General features: G+C 37.3%; 1 protein-coding gene across 2 annotated transcripts; it reads left to right on the top strand.

The window, feature by feature from the left end:
* The first annotated feature begins 712 nt into the window (after nt 1–712).
* Nucleotides 713–22478, top strand: Serpinb7 (serpin family B member 7). 2 transcript variants are annotated; one of them, XM_076837143.1, is made up of 7 exons: nt 713–880; nt 7604–7648; nt 8204–8320; nt 14505–14622; nt 16819–16961; nt 19513–19659; nt 22080–22478. In XM_076837143.1, exons 1-7 carry the CDS (start codon nt 713–715, stop codon nt 22476–22478), a joined length of 1137 nt encoding a protein of 378 aa, XP_076693258.1. The 2 variants fall into 2 exon arrangements, with proteins under 2 accessions (XP_076693258.1, XP_076693259.1); XM_076837144.1 differs by lacking the exon at nt 7604–7648.
* The last annotated feature ends 1030 nt before the right edge of the window (nt 22479–23508 follow it).

Below are 23508 nucleotides of genomic sequence, written 5' to 3'. Positions count from 1 at the left end.
GAATAAATGCACTTATGGGACTAAGAATGTGTAATATTTTAAATTAAGGTGGTCTTGAAAAAAATTTGTAATAAATGATTGCTCTAACAATGTGTATGGAGGCCATAGTAGAGAGAAGGGATAAGGAAGTGATGTATTAACCTCCAAATTTTAACACTATTAAGTTACAGGTGCTTTAGAAAGCAAAGGCTATAGCACCTTGGCTAGACTACAGAATAATGTAATGTTTACTTCAAACAGAACTTTTGCTCTATTTCAGTAGAAATTGGGTGATGTGAGAAATTGTGATTCCCTGCATGCATCTTCTTGGGACTTGAAACCAGAGGCTACTTAAAAGGATAGAAATGCTCAGGTAGCTCAAGGCTACTTGAGGGTAGAAATGTCCCCTCAAGGAGAATCAAGAATATTACCTGTATAAGACAATAGGAGAGCACAGGTAGAAATGCTGCACTGAAGAATATCAATGTGAGAAAAATTAGTGTATCATAATATTTTTGCCTGAGGATAGAGTTGTAGAGTATTGACAACAAGAATGTTGAGCCAAAGGAAATTTTGCTCTCTGTTATAAGCTTTTAGATTATTGCATTTAAGTCCGAAGAAATGAAGCTTTGAATTTAAACAACAAATGCATACAAAAATCTCAATGCTTCTAGAAAATGATCTCTGAACTAATTGAAATTCTGTTGTCTCCTAGGCTGCACTCCATTTCACAATGGCCTCCCTTGCTGCAGCAAATGCAGAATTTGGCTTTGACCTCTTCAAAGAGATGGACAACAGTCAGGGAAATGAAAATGTGTTCTTGTCCTTTCTGAGCATCTTCACTGCCCTGAGCCTGGTCCGTTTGGGTGCTCAAGGAGATTGTGCACGGCAAATTGATAAGGTCAGTCTCAACTTTTGTAATTAATCACAGGAACAAATTGTTTGCCCCGAGAGAATATTTCACTACAGTGATGCCCATATTAATGGACGGCATTGTGAGGGTACAGGGTGTCACATCTTCACACATCTCCAGGATCCCTCTGCAGGTTGTAGCATTCATTTTTTTAGGTGCTGTGGAGTGAACCCAGGGCCTTGTGAATACCAAGCAAGAACTTTGCCCTGGAGCTATACCCCTGCCCCCTTCAGGCCCCAACTTTGTTTTTGAGCCAGGGGACAGCAAGAATACTCCTACAACCACACCTCTGATTCTTTTCATTCTCCCTTCACATAATTACTGGGTTCTTTTTAGAAGGTAATGAGTAAAGGCTTAAAATTCTGAAGAGTAGACATAAATTATGACATAAATTAGCATCAAATTATGCTTTATAATTATATTTATATGAATTTACAAAGCATTTGTAGTTTAATCAAGACGTTATTAAGCGAAAACCAAATATAGTTCCCACTGTGTTCTCATGTTTCTCCCTGAACTGTTTCAAAGATCATGAACCTGGACCCTCATTTTAAGAGAGAAAGGTACAAAGGGACTACTCATGTTCAAGGTTGGTAGATGCAAATTGGAGAGACTTTCTCTCCCTTTCCTTTTTCAACTGTGATGATTGACAGCAATGACTTCCAGTTGCAACATTTCCTTTTCATTTTGGGCGTACCGAGAGGCAAACTTCATTTATTTTCTTCTTCTTTTTTTATTTATATATAATAGTGGAATGCATTATAATTCTTATTACATATATAGAGAGCACAATTTTTCATATCTCTGGTTGTATACATGGTATTTTCACACCAATTCCTGTCTTCATACATGTACTTTGGATAACAATGATCATCACATTCAACCATCATTAATTATCCGATTCCCCTCCCTTCCCCTCCACCCCCCTGCCCTTTATAGAGTTTGTCTATTCCTCCCATGCTCCATCTCCCTATCCCACTATGAATCAGCCTCCTTATATCAAAGAAAACATTCGGCATAAGAAACAATCTGTGAGGTGAATAGAGAGCTTACATTTTGGGAGCAAAAATATTTATTTTCTAACACAGATGTCCCAAAGCCACAAGAATGAAACAATTATAATGACACAGTCAAAGTTATACAGATTCATGTTTTTATTTCCTCCCTTGGTGTAGCAAAAAATAAACAATTCCATGGAGGAGTAGGGACCTTGTTTGAACCTTCTTGTCCTAATGATAGGTTGCCAACTCTGTTGGAGTCGCAGTCATGATGACATTGACTATAAAACAAAGGAAGGGTTGTTTAAGAACCCAGAGTTCTTAAACATATTCTACCCTTGATTTTATTATTTCTATCCATTGGGAAAAGATGATGACCATATTTTTTAAGGCATTGAAAATCCATGTATCTGGCCAAGGCAAAATGGGAAAGGAGACTGATGTTCTTCATGCTCCACAACAGCAGAGCTAGGGGATAAGGGACCCCAGGGGATACGAGAACTCCAGACTGCCATTGTGATGTCTGCAGAGACTTGACTTCTGAATTTCTTTCTTTGTGGCGCTGGGGATTGAAACCAGGGCCTTATGCATTAGAGGTAAGCACTCTACCAAGTGAGCAATATCCCCAGCCCTCTTACTTCTGAATTTTAAGTGACTAATTTGTGTATCAAGTTTGCCTTCTCATATTATCATTCTAGATTAAGATGAGGTAGAAATTAAGGTAGGTTCAGATTCTCTGTAGCCTATTAAGACTAAGGTGGACAATCATAGCCTTTTTAAGTTTTCATACCTCTTTCTGAGTGGTTCCACTTTCCCCCTAGTCAATAAGGTGATATTGTTTATTGGGTGTCTGATGTCTTTTAGTTGAAAACCTTCCCAGAGAGACTAGCTGGTTTAGTTGGTCCCATACAAAATTTATTTACCCCAGCATCAGAATTGTCCTCCTTACCTCAAATCTCCCCTCTCAAACTAGAGATGTGGTCAAACAAAGCACATATGACCACATTAAGAAAACCCACACCTTTTTTTTGTTTTTACAGAAACATGATCAAGATTCCAGCAGTTATAAACTGGTGCAGCAGGACATATCCACCTTTGCCTAGCAGTTATTTAGACCTTTCCTACAGTTGGTTGGAGGGACAGAAGTGGAATGAGTCCATGGCTGCCCCTGGGTATGGTTCATCCATGTCTGGGGTGACACATGTTCATTCTGTCTCAATAATTCCATGACTTGTTACCCCAAGTCAGTACATTTTATCACTTCCTAGTAGAGTGACCCTTTGCATTTCAGATCTCATAGCCTGGAGGACCCAGGGAAAACTCAAACAAAGCCCAAAAGGAAATCACACTTGGGCATAGTAGCCACTATTAGAAAAATGGGTTATAATATGAGCCACATTGAAAAAGGAAAATCTAAAATTGCCTAATTTTAAGTAATGGTAGGATCTTAAATTTTATCTCTCAAATTCTGATTGAGCTTCATATCTTATATTTCCTAGATATTCAAAGACTATTTTTGACTTTTATATCTATATAATTAATCCTATTCCTTCCTCCCAATTGATGAAATTTTCCATTTTTTATTTTATTCTTTTCAATATTGTCCAGGTTGAATCATGAAGTAATCATTAAATTGCTCCTCAGAATGTACAAACAAAAATCATTAAGCACTTCTAATTTTGCAGCCACTGAATTGACTCTTCCAGTTTATGTTTTCTTGATGAATAATCTGTTTTACCACGTCAGTCAGGCTATGTACTTTTACTTCCTGCCATACATACCAGCCAACTAACCCATCAACACAACCACCACCCACAAAGTCTCCACTCCTTATTTTGTTTCACTACTATCTTTTTTTTTTTTTAAAAAGTTAACTTTTTATTTTTATTTTTTATTTTTAAAGTGAATTAATTTTAATTGACAAATAAAAATTGTTGTTTTGGTTGATACATACCTGTAGAAAGATTAAATCAAGCCAGTTAACATATTCATCTCCTCACCAACCTGTCGTTATTATTGTTGCTGTTGTTCACCAGGTCTTTTCTTGTTCAGTGATGAAATACAGGCTAGAAGTCTGACCCACTTTATTGTTGCCCATCTGTCAGTACTGTCCCCTCTGTGGTCTCTGAATGAGCTGTTTGGCACCTCCAAGGGGGCAATAGTTGAGATTTAAACCGTCCTGTTAGAAGTTCATGATGGTGAAGACCCTGTGCTGGGACATGGTCCTGCTGCACCTGCTGGGAGGGGAGGCAGACAGGTGAAAGGCCCATGTTCGTGGCCTCTGCTGCCTCTTCCCACAGGTTGGTCTCTGCCTCTCTAGCATTTGTGGATGTGTCTGAGTTGATTTTGTTAATGATCAACAGCATTTATTCCCTAAAGCAAAGGACTGGGAAGACCAGCCGAGAGGATCTTTCTGGGCTGGGGATGAGGTTATTGATTGCTCCTCCAAACCCCACTCTGACTTTTTCTGGAATCTGGAAAAAATTACCTGGGTCACTGTGGCTAGGAAGTCCTTTCCGGGTTTCAAACGCAGTCCTTTCTAAAATCATCTTGTGTGTTGATATGTCAGGATCTTGTCAACATTGCATATCCTTTTCTTTTCAAAGATGACTTGAAATATTATTCCAATTATTGTTGTGGGTATTAACTCTACATAAATTTATAAAAGGCTGGTAGATCATTTATTTCTTTTGACATTCTTTATAAAAGACTGCCATTTTGAGTGTACCAAGTTTTTTTTTTTTTTGATCCTCTACTTAATTATATTCTTCAGATGATATTTTTCTACTTTTTATCTCTTTTTAAAATAACTTTATTTCACTTATTTATCCTTATGTGGTGCTGAGGATCAAACCCAGGGTCTCAAACATGTGAGACGAACGCTCTACCATTGAGCCAAAACCCCAGCCCTACTTTTTCCTCTTAGTAATGTGGAAACATCACAGATTTCCAGCTCCAGGAGCTAATACCATGATGGCCACAAGGCAGGCTAACAATGATGTTTTAGGACATTTCCTAAGGGAAACCCTTTTCTATTTGAAGGACAAAATTCATTGTTCTTTGAGAATTTTGGATCACTAATCCTAACTTATGAGTAAAATTTCCTGGGGCTGGGGGGAATGAGGAACTATCAAATCAGTAAACCATTTTCAACATATAAGCTATTATAAGAGGGGAATCCTTGCCTTTACTCAACAGTACACTAAAATTTCAATTCATTGTTTCATGTGGCCACCAGTATGTTTTAGAAAGCTTTTGTTTTGTTTTATTTTGCTTTTGCCAAAAGAGGCAGGAAAGCTCTTATTTTTGCTGAACTTCAAATTATGATGTGATTTTCTTTTCTCTGAGTCAGAGAATGAACATTTCGGAACCCCAAGATCTCCAAAAATTCATATATTCAGCATCCATCAAAAAAGTTCATAAATCTTTTGAGTGTACCTGGATACCTCTCTGCTCTTACATTTAAAGTGAATCCAGGGAATTTTTGATTACTGAAAAGCCCAGTGGATGTGCTGTGGCCTCTGCTGCTCTCCTTTGAAGTGACTGGCCAGCCTCTTAAACTTGATGATTAACAGCGAGAGCAGTCAATTGTGTTCTTCCTTTCTGATATAGGCAGCGAGAGTGAATTATTCTTTTATCTAGTAGAAATGTTGGAAAGAAGTAAGATTCTCATAATATAGTGAAAGTTTAATATTAAAATGATATCTTACTTTTACATATTTTCTTCATCATAACACACACACACACACACGTTTTCTTGTGGACTGTGTTGACTTGTGGCTTTCAGTTCCGCAGTCTCACAATGACAGATGACCAAACCTACAGATTTATGAAGGAAGCTTTTTCCTTCATAAAGTACTGGTGTTGCTGTGCACTGCCAGCCCATAACTGTCCAAGGGCCTCTGGTACATGCTCACTTAAGGTTCTAGTTCAAAATTTTGAGTCTTTCTGCAGATGAATATGTGATATGTTAATCACTCACAATTGGAACAAAATCCACTTGCAATGAATTAATGCTGTGGGGGCAGGAAACATGGAATGAGATGAACATTATTACCCTAGGTACATGTATGACTGCACATATGGTGTGATGGTACATCATGTACAACCAGAGAAATGAAAGGTTGTGCTGCAATTGTGTACAATGAATCAAAATGCATTCTGCTGTCATACATACCTAATTAGAATAAATATATTAATAAAAAATAATTAATGTTTGTCAAAACTATACCTTAATGCAGCAGTGATGTTTATACTTACTAGTGTAAGTAAGGAAGTTTTTAAATTGAAAAAAAAAATCAAGCTTTCTAGTTCTATTTTATCATGAATATAACATATTTTTAAAAAACAATAAACTCATTTAATATAAAGCTGCAGATTTATAACATTTTACATTTGACAAACCTCTGTAAGCATAATCTTGATAGAGTCTGAAAAGTTCTCTTCTTTTGTCTGAAGCCACCATAGTGTGACCTTGAGTCAAGCTTCCACAATGACCCAGAGGGCAGGGCTGCTGGGGGAGGTGACAGCAGTGATGGTGGGTTTTACTGAAAACAGCTTTGACTGTTCTCTGCACAGAGAATAGATGAGAAAACCCTGTATCAGACTGAAATGTTCTTTTCATAATAAAAATCATACCTGATACATAAAATGTAGCTTTAAAATTTGGTCAATACAAGTGACTACCTTAACTAAATTTGTGTTGTGCATTGTTTGAGACAATGTGTGGGTATAAAGAATCAGACCAAAGTGTTAGCAAAAACCTGAGTTTCTGTGCTGAAATCTATTGGATAAAGTAAAGCATGTATCCACAATGCTGAGTTTTGTATTACCAGTAACTTGAAAATTAGGGGAAGTTCCACATATTGAGACTTCTGTAAGATTGGGGGCAGGAAGAAAGGGAAGGGAGAAAGTCCTTCAAGTGTTCCAATGGGAAGGACACAGTGTTTTAGGACCTCGCCAATAAAAGCAAAGCTTAAGTTTATTTTATAAAATGAAATTTCAAGAAATTTAGGGATAATAATCAGTAGGAAATGCTGATGGGTTATATGTTTCAAGAATTACTTAAAAATAAGTTGTGTGGGAATCTAGTAGGTAAAACAAATAAACGTTAAATGAACTCATGAGTGGATGACCTAATTTGTATTGGCTTAAATGCTAAAAGGATAACTGCAAGGTCATTTTAAAAAGAGGCTGAGTCATTCAACAGATCATAAAACAGTTTGCAGGAATCTTGAGTTATGTCGTAAGGACTTTGGCAGAATTAGTTGACTATATGGTAAACTGTTGGGTTCAGGTTCAAATGTTCTCATATGCTTTCTGTTCTGTGTGACGTTAGGCCCAGTAGGCAACATAGCGTTAGCACCCCGTGTGAATGCACCACCCATGAGCATGTTTTTATGGAAGCCAGTCACTGTAGTGTTTTTGTGTATTAACACGAATTCCAAAATCCTGGTGAAGCTGAGAGAAGTCAGCATGTGGAGAAAGAGAAAAATTAAATAAAAAATAAAACTATAACATGCTTCTCTCCTTCTCAGTTCACTGGTGTTCATCTGGGGTCATGGGGAGCACCACTCTAGGATACTGGTGAACTTGGAATAACAATTAGACAAATGTACTGGAAAAGAAATACTTTCATCTGTAAGGCCTCTTGTCAGCCATTTCCCTGGTAATCTCTGATTCTGACAACCACTCTCCTTTGTTCTGTTTGCAGACCCTTTACTTTAACATAGGACGTGGAAACTCTTCCAACAACCAGGTAAAGACAATATGATATTTTCAAAAGAGAATGAGACTAAATTGATATTGTTTAATGAATATATTTTAATATGTTCTCTCTCTTTTTTTTAAAAAAAAACAATGAAGCCTGTTCTAGATCCCCAGATATTTCAAATAAAATTTTTGAAAAGTTACTTGTTAATTATTAATTTACAAATATTTTACTTGTGTTTTGGCCAGATTTTGCTAAGTTCAAATGGATCTAAATTATATGCCTTTCTCCTACGTTATCACAGTTAACATGTTGGTAAAATCAATTATTTGGTACACATGCTAAACAAACTACTTCGTATGAACAGTTTTATTCTAAGTCCATTTCAGTAAATTTTCAAATTTGATAACAGACATTATTATGAGGAAGGGTGAAACATTGGATATGTATATGGTATCACTTGATGCTTTTATAACATCATTTTAAGTTCTTTTATAGTATAATGTACATGTTTTATTTCACGGTACTTACTATTATGCATATATCTAAAATTCAAGAATAAATTTTTAAACAACTTTTTTTTAACACATCTTTTAATAGCAGCCAGGACTTCAGCATCAATTGAAAAGAGTTCTTTCTGATATAAATTCATCCCACAAGGATTATGAACTCAGCATTGCCAATGGTCTTTTTGCAGAAAAAATATTTGACATTCATAAGGTAGGTGAAAACTGCTTATTTGATAAGATTAATTCTACTCTGGATCTGGAATATTGTTCAAGTGTGTGTGTGTGTGTGTGTGTGTGTGTGTGTGTGTGTGTGTGAAGAAAGGCTTATGCCTTTCTACTTAGCCATACAAAAGTGATTTTTTTTTTCTTATGGCTAATCACATTGCCAAATATCTTCAAAATATCATCACTGTGTCCAGAGTTCAACTTTTCATGCTATGAATCCTCATATTCAGAGTCTCTGCACTGATGGGCTCTAAGTAGAAGAGAACTTCTGCATTAACAGAGACTTTGAGCAGTATTTGGAGGGCATTCAGCACATTTAGGGGAGTCCAGGGCTCATAGGAAGTGTCCACCAGTGTTCCTTTGCACTTTGGGTCTAGTGAGACATCGTTGGCATCCTTGGTGTGAGCTCTTCTCCTTTCTTCTCAGCCGTGCTTTTCACCTCTCCTTCCAGAATTTTCTTATATTACTGTGAGACTGTTTATAAACGAGTCCCTCTTGGGAGATATGGCCAGGTAAGACCAGCCATTGATAGAAGAGAAGCTCAAATCTAACACAGAGTTGGAAAAGGGGGTCACAGACTAATTTTTTGTGCTTCTGTATAATGTTGGTAATGGATGCATTCATCGTAGCATCCTTGCCTACCCACAGGCCTGTTAGGCAAAGAAGACTCTCTCCTGGTTGCTATGCCCAATCCATGCTCTGGTTGCTATGACTACCAGAAACTGCTTACTTGGTTTGGACAGTTAAGCAGATGTACTGCCTATAGTTTTTCTGTACATATTTTCTCTCCCTCTTAATTCTCCACTCCTCAGACAACTATCCATAAAACTCTGCCTCAGACATTGCTGGGCTAATCTCTGCCTTTATCTTTGCCAGCTCTCTCTGTTCCACCCAATCATTATTATTTTCTCTGTCACCCACTCAAATTCTTTGCCCCTCCCAATAAAACTCCCAAATCTTTGGTCTCTGGCCAATTATGAAGCATCAGGTCACTTTCTGACTCTTCATAAAAGATTTCTGCACAATTTTATTTATTTATTTATTTATTTATTTTTTATTATTAGTTGTTCAAAACATTACAAAGCTCTTGACATATCATATTTCATACCTTTGATTCAAGCGGATTATGAACTCCCATTTTTACCCCGTATACAAATGATTGCAGAATCACATCGGTTACACATTCACTTTTTTACACAATTTTTTACTGGGTCTCTTCGTATGCTCAACATCTGATTTCTCTTTTCTTATATCCATTGCTGTCCCCATGAGGGACTACTAACTCCTTTAAACTGGGTGTTGATCTGTCTATCATGCTATTATTTTTTGGGGGTACTGGGGATTGAACACAGGGAAGTTCAACCACATTGAACCACATCCCCAATGCTTTTTTGTACTTTATTTAGAGACAGGGTCTCAATGAGTTGCTTAGCACCTTGCTAAATTGCTGAGGCTGGCTTTGAACTCACAATCCTCCTGCCTCAGCTTCCTGAGCTGCTAGAATTACAGACATCTGCCACCATGCCTGGCTATCATGCTACTATTTATAGCAGATTTCCATGCTTTTTTCTGTACACATGGTATGTAAAAAGCAATGCAAGTGGGTGAGGTGGTACATGCCTATAGTGCCATCTACTCAGAAGATTGAGGCAAGAGAATCACAAATTTGAGACCAATATCAGCAACTTAATGAGATCCTGTCTCAAAATGAAAAATTAAAAAGGTCTGGGGATGTAGTTCAGTGGTAAAGCACCACAGGGTTCAACCCACAATACTGGGCAGGGAGGTGGTAAAGGGAAGCAATGCCATTAGTTATTCTAAAAAGTAATTTTTATTTTAAATGTAATGAATCACAACATTTTAATCATTTTTAAATCAGCAAAAACTTTAATAATTGCCAAACTATTTAGATTTTGATCCATAAAATGCCTTTTCTACTCATAGAAGACTCAACTGTCATATCTGATATCTTCTTCTCCCTTTCGTTTCCAATCTGTTCTGAATATGACTTGGGCCACACTTCTATAAATGCCATTCCATGTTCTCTCAACTGCTGCCACTGTCTGGCTAACTTCAGTGTGGCTGTGGATTGGGACAACCACGCAAGTGGATAGTTGGCCCTACTTGCTGGCTTCTGTTTCCTGGGGTCTCCTTACTGTTTTCATAGGTGATCATCTCTGTATCCATAGGATCCCAGGCTTCTTGTCCTTCACTTCACTCCACCTGTTCTTCAGCTGTTTTGATTGTTACTCAATCTCTGAACTTCTCCAATTTTCCTGAACATATTCACCATTATACCAAATTTCTCATGGATCCATTCCTTAACCACTCTCTTCCCAACTCCCTCCTTCTCCAGCAAACCTCCAAATTCATATCAATGCCACAAATTTCCTCAGCAAGTGTTCCTGGGAAAGCCTCAAAGTATGCGGTTGCCACTACTGTGCCATGGTCTCCCATCCCGTGGGACTCTTGGCAACCCTGTTGATAACCCTGGAAATTTCTCCTCTCATCATTTTTTTTAAAGACAGACAGAGAGAGAGAGAGAGAGAGAGAGAGAGAGAGAGAGAGAGAGAATTTTTTTAATATTTATTTTTTTAGTATTCGGGGGACACAACATCTTTGTTTGTATGTGGTGCTGAGGATGGAACCCGGGCCGCACTCATGCCAGGCGAGCGCACTACGGCTTGAGCCACATCCCCAGCCCTCCTCTCATCATTTCTATAACATTAATTTCTCCCAGCTTTTCTACTTTCTCCTCCAGTCGCTTCAGCTTATCATCTTTTCTCTAATAATTCTTAGGATGTGAATGTTCTTTAGGGGTTTGACTTGGTCATCTTCCACTTTTGATCCGCCTTCTTACACAGGGAGAGGTGATCTATGAACACAGTATAGAGTTTCTGGAGGCTGTCCTCTGTATTTTTGCATCTCTCCACAGTCATGTGACAAGCCGTCACTTATTCCTGAATGCCAGGCTCAGCTGTACCCCTGCCCCATGTAAGTCCTCAAGCTGGCATCTGCAGGTTCCTGAACACAGCAAATCTCCTGATCCCGCACCTTCTGTCTCTCCTTGTTCTCTTTTAATGAGTGACCCATTTGGTATCAGGTCACCTCTGACTCCTCTTGTTTTCCTAAGCTTTGTAGTGCTTCTTTCTACTTAAAAAAAACCCAAACAAACAAACAAACAAAAAAACACACTTATTTAAAATACTTTCAAAGTAACAGAAAAATTTCAGGTCTTAGAGAAAAGCAAAAACAAAAACATTTTCCCTCTGAACCACCAATGATTAGGTCTATAAAGAGTTTAGAAAGATGAATTTTTAATAGCTTGAGATAAAGTAAACTGAACACACAACACACCAAATTTTATGAGATGCAGAAAGGTGGTCATGGGAGGAAGGTTATAACAGTAAATGCCTAAATCAGATAGGAAGAAAAGGCTAAAAAAATAATAAAAAACCTCATACTACATCTCAATGAATTAGAGAAAGAGCAAACTAAGCCACAAATTAGCTGAAGGAAGGAAATAATAAACCCCAGAGCAGATACAAATGAAATAGATACTAGAAAACAACCAAAAAGATCAATGAAACTAAGAGTTGACTTTTTGATAGAAATAAACTAAACTGACAAACCTCTACTAGACTATTAAGGAAAAAGAGACCCTGAGAAATGAAAAAGAAGATGTTGCAATTGATGCCACAGAAATATAAATGATCTTAAGAGACTGATATGAACAATTAGGTGCCAACAAATGAATGATCTAAAAGAAATTGACAAATTCCTGGAAACATATAACCTAGGAAGACTAAATTATGAAGAAATAGAAAATCTGAGCAGAGCAATAACGAGTAAAGGGATTGAATTATAAATCAGGTGTATTCCATTAAAGAAAAGTCCAGGACCTGATGGTTTCAATGCTGAGTTCTATCAAACTTTTAAAGAACTAACACTAATCTTTCTGAAATTCTTCCAAAAGACAATGAAACAAAACAAAGGCCCACCAATACCCATTACATGGAGAATTCTGCTTTACTCAGTCTGCCCATACAGATGTTAATCTTATCTGGAAGCATCTTCACAGATACATTCACAATGTTCGGTGAATTGTGTGAGCACCCCATGACCCAGTCAAATTGACACATACAATTAACAATCACAGATAATATTAATGGCCCAGGTTTTTCCTTGAAAGAGAGAGATACTTCTTTCTCAGAGATAGAGATAGTAATCTAAAATGACCTTGACCACAGAGAAGTAGAATATAACACTATTAGCTGATAGTTAGAGATGCAGAGGGGTTACATATCTGAAGAAAATGACTAGTTTATTGGAAGAACTGAAGTAGAGAATAGGGGAGAGGGTCATTGAGGTGTGAGAGAAGAATTGACCAGCAGCATTATGATCTCAGATAGGACCAGGTAATGCTTGAGTTAGTTGTGAAGTCACTCATTATAGATGCTTTAAAACACCAAATTCTTGAGGTGGAATTGAGCTCTTGTAAACTACCATGAATTCTACTCTTTGTGTCATTTAAGTTTATGTCTACTTTTAAGGACATAAGCAATAGTTTTTGAAGAAGGTTAAGGACCTATAAAAGGTATAAATGCATATAGTGGCCTGTAGCTTTTCCAGGGTTTTCTGGGAGTGGTAAAGAATAGCCTCTATGTAATTCCCAGCCCTTCTTCTTGAGCAACCTCATTCCTTGCTGATATCTTGCATTTATCAACTTATCTAGGCAGTATACTGGCTCTTTAAAACTGCTCTTTGTAACCAGTATCTAAATAGATGAATGGGTGGATGGATGGATGAATTAATCAGTAGATGGAAAGAGCCCTATCCATGGATATTGTACACAAAGCTTGCATCATAGAGCTAATCTCATCCTGCAGGTCAATCATGAATAACCAGATAGTCCTTATTAGAATTGAAAAATCCTATGTAATTTGTCAGTATACCCATTGGCAATACCTATAATTTGCATTAAATCTTTTCTCTCCCAATTATGAAAAAAATTTTCCCAAAATATGTGTGTATATATATATGTTAAATATATATACTCATTATTATATATATATTATATATATTAAATTATATACATATTACATACATGTGTATACATTAAATATATAATAAATAATATTTATATATATATAAATATATATAAATAAATATATATATATATATATACATATATATATATATAAATACACACATTTTGGGGAAAATTGTACTGATAAATTAGATAATCATGCTTTTATTAAAACAAGTAATTCTGAGCATGTATTTTGTGCAAGACAATATGCTGGGTGGTAGGAGTATGATAATAAGCAAGCCATATAAGGTTCTTATTTCATATTAAGGGCTCAAATGCAAGTAAGATGTATTATAATAGCTGTGATCAATGTCTGAAGAGATGGAAGTGCTCATTACTCTGATTTGATCATTACACATTGAATGCAAGTATTATATTATCACAACATCCCCCAATTAGTATCTTTCCCAATTAAAAAAGAAAAGAAAAAGAAGGTAAAGTGACTACTATGAGACATAGAAGGGATCTTGGAAAGACATTTGTCAAAGAGAGGCAGTAACATTGGGAACATGAGCAAGATAACCAAGAGAAATGTGGGACATTCCAGGAAGAAAGAATGTTGTTCAAAGGCTTCAAGGGACAGAGGGCACACAGATGCCCTTTTGAGGTACTGTAAGGAACTGGGGGTGGTGAGAGGGCAGAGGATGAAGGGGAACGTGACTGGCAATGAGGCAAGTCAGGCACAGGTCAGAGTCTGCAGGGATGAGTCCAAGGGCTTGGTTTTCTCTTATGTGCAATAATTAGCCTGGATGGGGCAAGTTAGGCAGCTGTTGGGGGTTTTTGATGAGGCAGCAGTGGGTAAACCAAGGGAGTGGGCCTCAGGCATATTCTCCATTAGCCTCTGCAATCTTTTGAGATAAAATGAAATCCAAAGAGCAAGTCTGCTATACAAATTCAACTTCACGTTCACCAGACCCTCTCCAGCCATCTTGTTATGTATCCAGTTACGTTTACTCATGTTTGAGGTGTGGGTGAGGTTGTGAATAAAGCAGTAGAAATCATGATACAGGTTCAAAGATACATTGCTCATGTACTTAGTGGTGATTTGTAAATACAAGCTCTGTGTTCTTATTTATAGAACTACATTGCATGTGCTAAAAAATTATACGATGCCAAAGTAGAACGGGTGGACTTTACAAATGATGTAGAAGATACCAGAAACAAGATTAATAAATGGATTGAAAATGAGACACATGGTGAGTGCAATGTCTTAATTTTCTACAAGATATGTCAGTTATATGTGAACACTGAGGACTGTCAACGTTAAAGGTGGGAGTTTCTGGCATATAAGGAATGGTTCCTGTCAATAAAAAGTCATGGTTACAGTTCTTTAAAACTTCCTTAATATTTTTCTGCAGTATGGTTTTGAGTAACCTTAATATTGTGAATGCTTTCTACTTTTCAGAAATCTTGTTTTGTGTAATATCTCTTTTGACTGGGAAATAAACTTGTGAGACAAACATATTATTATGACCTTTTTATAGACCAACAATAACCTGATGTAATCTATGGAATGAATCTCAATCTTTCACTAGTTAGAGAACAAGAACTAAGATTTGTTTACAGCACTTTTCCCTGACCACAACATAGCATTTCATTCTAATAGTGCACCCCTTGTTAGGGTTGGGTTAATTTTCATACCTGACTGCTCCTTCTTGGTCTGGATTTTATTAAAGTGATAATGTTCTACTGTCACAGAAATATATCTTCATGTCATTGCTTTCTCTAAAGAATGTACAGTTTTTCTTTCCTTTTAAAATTTGCTTTATTTATCAAAATAACATATTTGGCAAAGGAGTTATCTTCCAGAAAAAGTACAACTCTTTATTGGTAAATCTTTTTCACAACTAAAAATTAAATTCTATTTAATGTTTTGATTCATTGCAAAACAAATAAGGAAATTTAGCATCATTTGTTAATCAACCGATTTCAAAGATAGCAGTTATTTCTTTACTTAACAATTGATTTGTACTCTGAGCATTAAAACTGTATTTATTGAGTCTCTTTGCTTCAGAAATGTGAGACGTATAACACTCTTAAAGCAAAGGTTTAGCAGCATATAGTTAATCCTGGGAATAAGAATACAATGTCTCAATTTCCTTTCTGTTTGTTCATTCATCATTATATCAGTAGTGAATTACTTTGGTCCTTAGCTAGCACAAGTGAATAATAAATCTAGAGGAACTATGTGATTGTTACTTTTCCAATAACTGAATGGAATTCTATGTAGTATTAAATATTTAAAGGTATCACATTGATAGTATCTTTTCCTCTTTGTCTCAATTATTTATTTCTCTGACTTTCTCATACAAATCTGTATGTGATTATCATTTGTATAAGCATATGTCCTCAACACTTATTTGGCAAAGAAACTTCATACCCTTGCCAATACTCTAAACAACACACCTGCGTCTTACTGCCCCTCTCTCTTCACAACACCAGAGCCATCTGTCTAGAAGCAGATCTCATCCATCGTGACCTGCCTTTCCTTGTCTTTCAGTGAAATCTTAATGGCCCCCATCACCTTCAGGACAATACAGAATTCTTACCAGACCTTCCTTCAACCTTTCCAGCTTCTCCTTCTCCCGACACATAGGGATGAATTAGGATTTCTCCAAATACACTTCCCCTCCAGGATTCCATATCTTTGAATAAGCAGTCTTTCTTTATGGAAGCTCCCCTTGCCCCCTTAAAGTGCCCTCAAACTCAAGCAGACAGCCCTTTCCATGGTGATGAATCCTAACCTGCAACCCTGAAGCTCATGGATCCCACCTGTGTGCGACTGGAATGTCCCAACCACTTGGTCTGGTTGTTAAATCCCCTGTGTTTAAACTATGGGCTGGAGGGTGGCATGGGTTATGACTTACATGGTTTCAATTCAAGTATCCAGAATAGTGGATGGCATCTAGCAAAAATCTCATTAATAAGGAATGAGGAAAGAATCAGCCCTTTCAGCTGAATGAAGTTATCTATACTTGGAGTGCCGCAGTAGCCCAGGTGGCCCTATCAGTGCAGTAGAGGCCATTTGGTGCCAATCACAGGGGCTGTGGGAATTGTCATCCCAGGTAGGAAATCCTATTGCCATTGCTTTCTTGCAGTGTGACTTTATATTAATTCCTTAATCTCTCAGTGTCCCAGTTTTCTAACAGAAAACAAATAATAATAATGCCTGCCTCATAGAGATTTTAGAAAGATTCAACCAATATTGCTCTTGAAGCATTTAGAAAGTGCTAGAACCATTAATTACCTATAGATTATTACTAATAATCATGATTATCAGTGTGATTATTACTTGGTTGGAGAAAAACTTCATGCCCAATAATGATCTTTGAAAGCAGTTTTTTCATTTACATTAAGAATTAATTTTTTGCCCTCAATTTATTTTTTAAAAGGCAAAATAAAGAAGGTGTTTAGCGATGGCAGCATCAGCTCCTCCGCGGTCATGGTGCTGATAAATGCCGTGTACTTCAAGGGCCAGTGGGAGTCAGCCTTCACCAAGAACGAGACCTTAAATTGCCGGTTCAACTCTCCCAAGGTTTGTACATCTCCTGCATTACATGGGAGGGTTTCCCCCACTAGTATGTCTTGGCAGGAAATTGTGATATTTACACAGACAAATGGTTGGTTTTCCATTTCTTCTGCATTACCAAGCAATGCTTTATAAAGCAAATGCTAGTACAGGTTACAAAACACACTGAAGGGATCTTTGTAAACTGATATATTTTTAGACATATTCCATATTGGAAGAAGTATTAAAGTATGAATTTATTTTAAGATATTCTAGTTGGAAGACTGTGGAAAAGGAAACACGACAAAAGTGTATGTTATTTTACGTGTTTTTAAAGTGTGGGCTCCAACACTCATTTATCATCAATAATTTTCCTGAGTCAAAGAAAGGATATATTTCTTTTTATAAAGGATAAAGTTATATTTAGTAAATTTATGCCTTTCCAAATATACCTATTTCTTTAAATAGTTATTTTTTTTTAACATAAAGCATCTTATTACAAAGCTTAAACATAGACTCTTGGTTCAGCATTTAGTATGTAATAGTATAGCAGAAACATCAGAAGCCTCGGAATCACTCATGTTGGGGTCCCTGCCTAGCTTTACTGAAGCTGTGTTGGCAGAGGCAAGTGGACTGTGGTGGACCACCTCTTCCTAGGCAAAACAAAGTGATTTGTTTAGTTGACATTCAAGATTCTTTTCAATCACTCAGCCTTTTATGTTGAAGCAGAGAAACTCAGACTTAACTTTTAAGTTTAGTTTTATTTTCCAAGTGGTATTTTGGTATTTCTCTTTGGAATAGTCTGTCTGCACCTTCTTCCATTGGAAGTTACAGACCCAGAAATGCTGGGAGCTGATAGCAACTAAAGATAAGTGAATGAGTCAGGAGGAGGGAAGTAAAAGGTGACCTAAGCAGGCGCTGTGTGCAGGTATGGTAACTCCAAGGAGAGCCAGGAGAGACACCAGTGCAGAGAAGAACTGGGACTAGGTTGCACCCTGCGTTGGCTGCCTGGACTGCAGGCCAGCCCTGCTGTGTGTCCCCGACCTGGGGTCCTAAGTCAGAGCCTAGTGGACTAAGTTCATGGTGTGTGTGTCTCTGTGAGAAGAAAGAGTTGGGCACAGATATATTTTGAAAATTGCATATGACAAAATAATAAATATGATAAATCCTAACAAAATACAGCTCTATCTTCTAAAGATACTACCTGGATAATAGTAATATGAAGCACACTAGGGAGTATTAGAATTTCAGTGACTTGAGTTTCCTACTCTTTCCTCAGCTTTTTCCCCAGTTGATGGCACAGTTCTATGGTAAATTGCATTTGTTTCCTCCTTTGCAACAGTGAAGGCAAAGCACAAAACATTCCTGTCTCCTGGGTTTTTTTTTTTTTTTTTTTTTTTTGCTTCTAATTGAGTTTTGTTTTTTTAAAGTATTCCCATATAATAACCTTATTTTAAACACTCTTCCTGCCTTCCATAGACCCTGTGCAATAGAGTGTATCTCTCTCTCTCTCTCTCTCTCTGATATATATATCTCTGATAATATATATATTATCAGAGAGAGAGAGAGAGAGAGAGAGAGAGAGAGAGAGAGAGTTCCATCATGGACTAGGCTATGGAATCTTGATTAATGGCATTAATGTTGGTTGCACCAAATTAAAAATTGGTGAAATCACCCCTTTAGCTTGTGTGATTCTTTCCCTGCCTCAGTATAGAAATATAATGTTATGGTATGAAATCCCTGTCCCACTTACACCAAGCTCAATTCTTTTGACCCGAATCACTGGGCAAATGCTACCTATTCACTGCTTACCTCTTCACTTTCTAAGGATCAGACTGTAAGTCAAAAGGGGCAAATTTCCCAAGGGAGAAGGATCTTTGGTTCAAGGACAGAGAAATGACCTCCCATGTAAAACCATTTGTCCTGAAAGGAGGTATTGTAAGAAATGTTGAGAAGTTTGCAGATTATAATATCATTAGCAAAAAGATGGTCCATTACATCTCTCTGGTGTTCCTAAATCTATAAACAGCATCTTTGAGACAAGAGCTACTGTGCTTCTTCAAGTGAACTTAAGGGATACTATCAAATCTTTTGCAGGAATTTTTAATTTTCCAAGACTTCATCTTTAAACTGTGTAATTTTGAGAACACTAGTCCGTAGTTTATTCTGATAAGAGAGAAAATCCATAGCATTCATTTTTCACTGTATTGCCATGTAGTAATTATCCATTGCCTGTTAGACTTTTCAGTTATAACAGTAAGCACAAGGCCAAGTTCTAGCTGCTAGTACATTAGCTGACACAGTCCTCATAATCCAGTGCAGCAAGGATTCTTGCCATCTCCATCATGTAGGTGTGGGAATGGAGATACAGGTAAGAAGTAGCTTACCCAAGTACACAGTTGAGGCCAGAGGGTAAGCTCAAAGCCTGTGCTTTTACAACTAGGCTGTGCCCCAATGAAAGCAGCATGTCAGAAAAAGTCTACAGCTTTGACCAACAAGTATGATATTTTTCATATGCACTCAACCAGTAAGTAAAGGAAGTGGGATCATGAATCACTTTTTGTGACTTGACTTGCAGTGTCCTGGGAAGCCAGTTGCCATGATGCATCAAGAGCGGAAGTTCAACTTGTCGACTATTCAGAATCCATCCATGCAGGTTCTCCAGCTCCGGTATCATGGTGGCATAAGCATGTACATTCTGCTGCCCGAGAACGACCTATCTCAAGTAAGTGACATGTCACTTCCACTCCTGGGGAATATTAAGACCTTTAGGAAACTCTTGGTTGTGTTTTCATCCATCAATTTTAAGATTTCGTGTTAGGATGTTAGATACTTACCTATTTATTTGACAAATATTTAAGGAGTACCCATGAATGTGCCAAACACCATTACAGATGTTGAGACTGAAATATCTCAGTTTATCACAACAGTGGTTGAATAGCCGTAAACTTGGGACCCTCTCAGATCTAGCCGTGGAGTTTAAAACACATGAGTTTAGGTCTTTTTAACTCTTGGTTATGAAGAGTCTTTAATGTTATGAAATTTTTGTTTGGCCAACCACCTTCAGTTGGCAGGAAATACTGGCATCACGAGCCTTTGGGAATGAAAATGTATAGCATCAGACTGTGCCGCTGTGTCTCTGGTGCCAAGTGGTGATTAGGGATGTCACAGGAGAAACAGACCAGCACAGTGCAAGAACAGATGGTGGTGCCTGAGCAAACCAGGTGCTGTCACTCTATCTCAGATCCTGCTTTTCTTCCAGCCCTTCTTCCATTTATCCTCCGCCTGAACTTGGCTCTTTCTGTTTGTGACCTGCCATCCCAGAGGCCTTGGTTGGTCACCTCTCCCTTCCCTGCTCTCTCAATAAAAATAACACCATTAATTGAGTACCTCCTACATTGCAGGCCATGTGCTCTGCATTTCATTTGATTCTAACAGCAACTGTGTGAGAAAGGGAAAAGAAGCTTGTGGAATTTAATTTGTCTCACAGCTGCATATGTGCAAATATGTGTGTGTGTGTGTGTGTGTGTGTGTGTGTGTGTGTGTGTGGTGTGTATGTACTCACACACACGTATGTCAACTACAGTAAAAAGTTACAAATGCATTTTAAAATATTGCCTATGTTTTGATCTGGAAAACAAGGAAAGTTCATTGTAGAATAATTGGAAAGTAGGAACAGTGTAAAAAACCAATGCATCCATTCTCCAGTCCATCTTTTTCCTATGATTCAAAAACAAAACTTTATAGCTTTGGAAATTCAGTTTCTACATAGAAGACCCCTGAATTATTGTAATGACTTTCTTTAGTTTTTTTTTTTATCTTAATATTCTTTTTAGTAAGGAACCACAGAGAAAACTGAAGATTAAAATCTAAAACATGATAATATAAAATAGTGGTACTCAGATTAATTGAACAATTCACTTTATAATCTTCATAACAATTATATTTTACCACACATAATTGTTTTACCTTAAAATATTGGCATTAGTGCAGAAAGTAGCCCATATAAAACAAAAATTGGCATAAGAGAAAATTTGTTCTTGTACTTACTGTCTGAGATTTTTCCTATAATAATTTACCTAATAACATGTGAATTAGATTCATAAAAATTCTCACACTACAAAAGCTCAAATACTTATATTTCTGCATAATCAGATAATGATAAGGAAGTGGGCACTTAGTAAGCTGAGAAAAAAAATTCATTTTAGAATAAAAAATCATTATAGATTAGCCACAAACTGGAAAATTTACACATAGAAATTTCAAATGTACTAAACTTGATTATATGAATTCAATGTTCTTAATAAAAATACAAGTGAAGCTTAATGTATATGAAAAGGTATGTAGAGATTTCAGTGAATCTAAATTTGAAAAGAATGCCCATATATGAGATTTCTAAACAATGTTCATGAAAAATCTCCCCATTCTAAACCTGGAAGAATCTATGATCAATTCTCAGTATCCAAGAGCCGGCAAATTCAATTTGTGAGTTGTCGTTTGGGGCAGCAACGGCATTGGAGGGAAGGGTGGGCTCCTGGTTGTGTAACTGAGGTTGTGCACTGTGCACCCCGGGCACACCTCCCTACGTCCCTTGAGATTCCATCTTCTCATGTGTTGGCCAAGAGAGTTATTGGATCCAGACCTCCCTGGGGGTGTGGATATTGGTCACCAAGCTCCCAGGGCTGCGGCTCTGGATCTCTTAATTCAAGTCACCTTGGTTTTCATTGGTTTACTCCTCTAAGTTGTACAAACATTATTATTTTCTGTCTTTCATGAAAGGTAAATGATTACAAAACTCTGGTTTAAATGACTGCTGAGCTCTTGTTTCAATTGGATTCTTCATCCAGCCATATTTCACTTTGGCTATATCTGTTCCTATGTGGGCAGAGAACAGAGAAGACTAGAAGTGCTTGCAAGTCAGGCCTCATCATATCGAAGAAATTAAGCATGCGGTTTATTTTTTAAAAAGTACTTGAACTATGATTTAAATCACATTCCCTTTCCAGGCTCCTCCAGTTCCCATTCATATACCTAAATTCACAAATTCAAGAGGGGGTAATAATGGAAAACCGTTTGTCTTGGCAGCTATTGCTTCATATTTTCTTAACCATAAGATTCTAAATGACATTTACAATATTCCTACAGGTTGAGAACAAACTGTCCTTTCGGAATCTAATGAAGTGGACCAATCCAAGAAAAATGACCTCTCAGTATGTGGAGGTGTTTCTTCCGAAGTTCAAGATAGAGAAGAACTATGAAATGAAAGGGCATTTGAGCTCCCTGGGGCTGAAGGATATCTTTGATGAGTCCAGAGCTGATCTCTCTGGAATAGCTTCAGGAGGTCGCCTCTATATATCAAAACTAATGCACAAGTCTTACATAGAGGTCACTGAGGAGGGCTCAGAGGCAACTGCTGCCACAGGAAATAACATTGTGGAAAAGCAGCTCCCTGACTCGACGGTGTTTAAAGCTGATCACCCCTTCCTGTTTGTCATCAGGAAGAATGACATCATCTTATTTGGTGGCAAAGTTGCTTGCCCTTGAATATCCAACTGGTTTCTAGTATAATCGTCCCTGTGACATCAATGATGTGCCCTATGTAAATAGATTTGCTGAGTTGGAATCGTGTGGTGTTCCTTTAACTTTATGTCTTCCTAACATTGGCCAGCAGATAATTTTGGTGACCCAACCCCTCTCAGATGCCTGGTTGGTTGTCTTGATCCCTGAGCTTAGCCTTTCTACTTCCATCTGGTCCCTGGTTACTAATTTCATTGGCTTTCCACCCACACTCCTTCCTGCCATTCTCCTCTATAGCCTATCTGGGGATGATGGAGCTTGCTTACTGGTAGTGAGAAGGTAGAAGCGGCACTAGGAATCCTTTTTGAAACTCTAGACACAGCAGATTTTCTAGCTTGGTTCTGAATGATCTGGGAACTAAGACTGGTGCTTCCTAGAAATCAGTGTGAAGGAAAACTTCCTGGCTGACCTTAGAAGACATGAAAGCTGACTTTAATGCATTTGATTTTAACTCAGTGTATAGTCTATATGCTAAAAAACTATGGAATTGGGATTGGGGACCAACAAAAATATTTCATTAATGATTTTAAGTTGTCACCTTTGGGCTTTCCTTAATAGACTTAATATGTATGTACATAGTTTTTCAAATATTAAGCACCTTCATCTGTTGGTTCATATGTTGTAAAGTTCACACGTTTTCCCTTTATTTATCAAAATAAAGAAAATACCACATCTGTATAGTGTGATTGTTTTCCTCTAACCAGTTGTGACACTATCAGAACTTTCTTTTTTTTTTCCTAGCCCAAACAAAAATTCTTTTGAAAGGAAAAAAAGTGTTTTTTTGTAAAATAGGTCTGATTTGGTTCAATTTCACTAATTTATGACACATAAAGTCACTTTCACAATTCTACAGACTGATGAGCTAATCATAAGTACTAGTATTTAAATTCATGAGAAAATGATTCATAAATATGACTATAAGCCATAAGTGTTTAGCTGATCACCCCTTCCTGTTTGTCATCAGGAAGAATGACATCATCTTATTTGGTGGCAAAGC

This window comes from Callospermophilus lateralis, chromosome 17 (assembly GCF_048772815.1).
Source record: "Callospermophilus lateralis isolate mCalLat2 chromosome 17, mCalLat2.hap1, whole genome shotgun sequence".
Classification (NCBI taxonomy): domain Eukaryota; kingdom Metazoa; phylum Chordata; class Mammalia; order Rodentia; family Sciuridae; genus Callospermophilus; species Callospermophilus lateralis.
The sequence above is the reverse complement of the archived record's forward strand: the minus strand, read 5'-3'. Positions and strand labels throughout refer to the sequence as shown.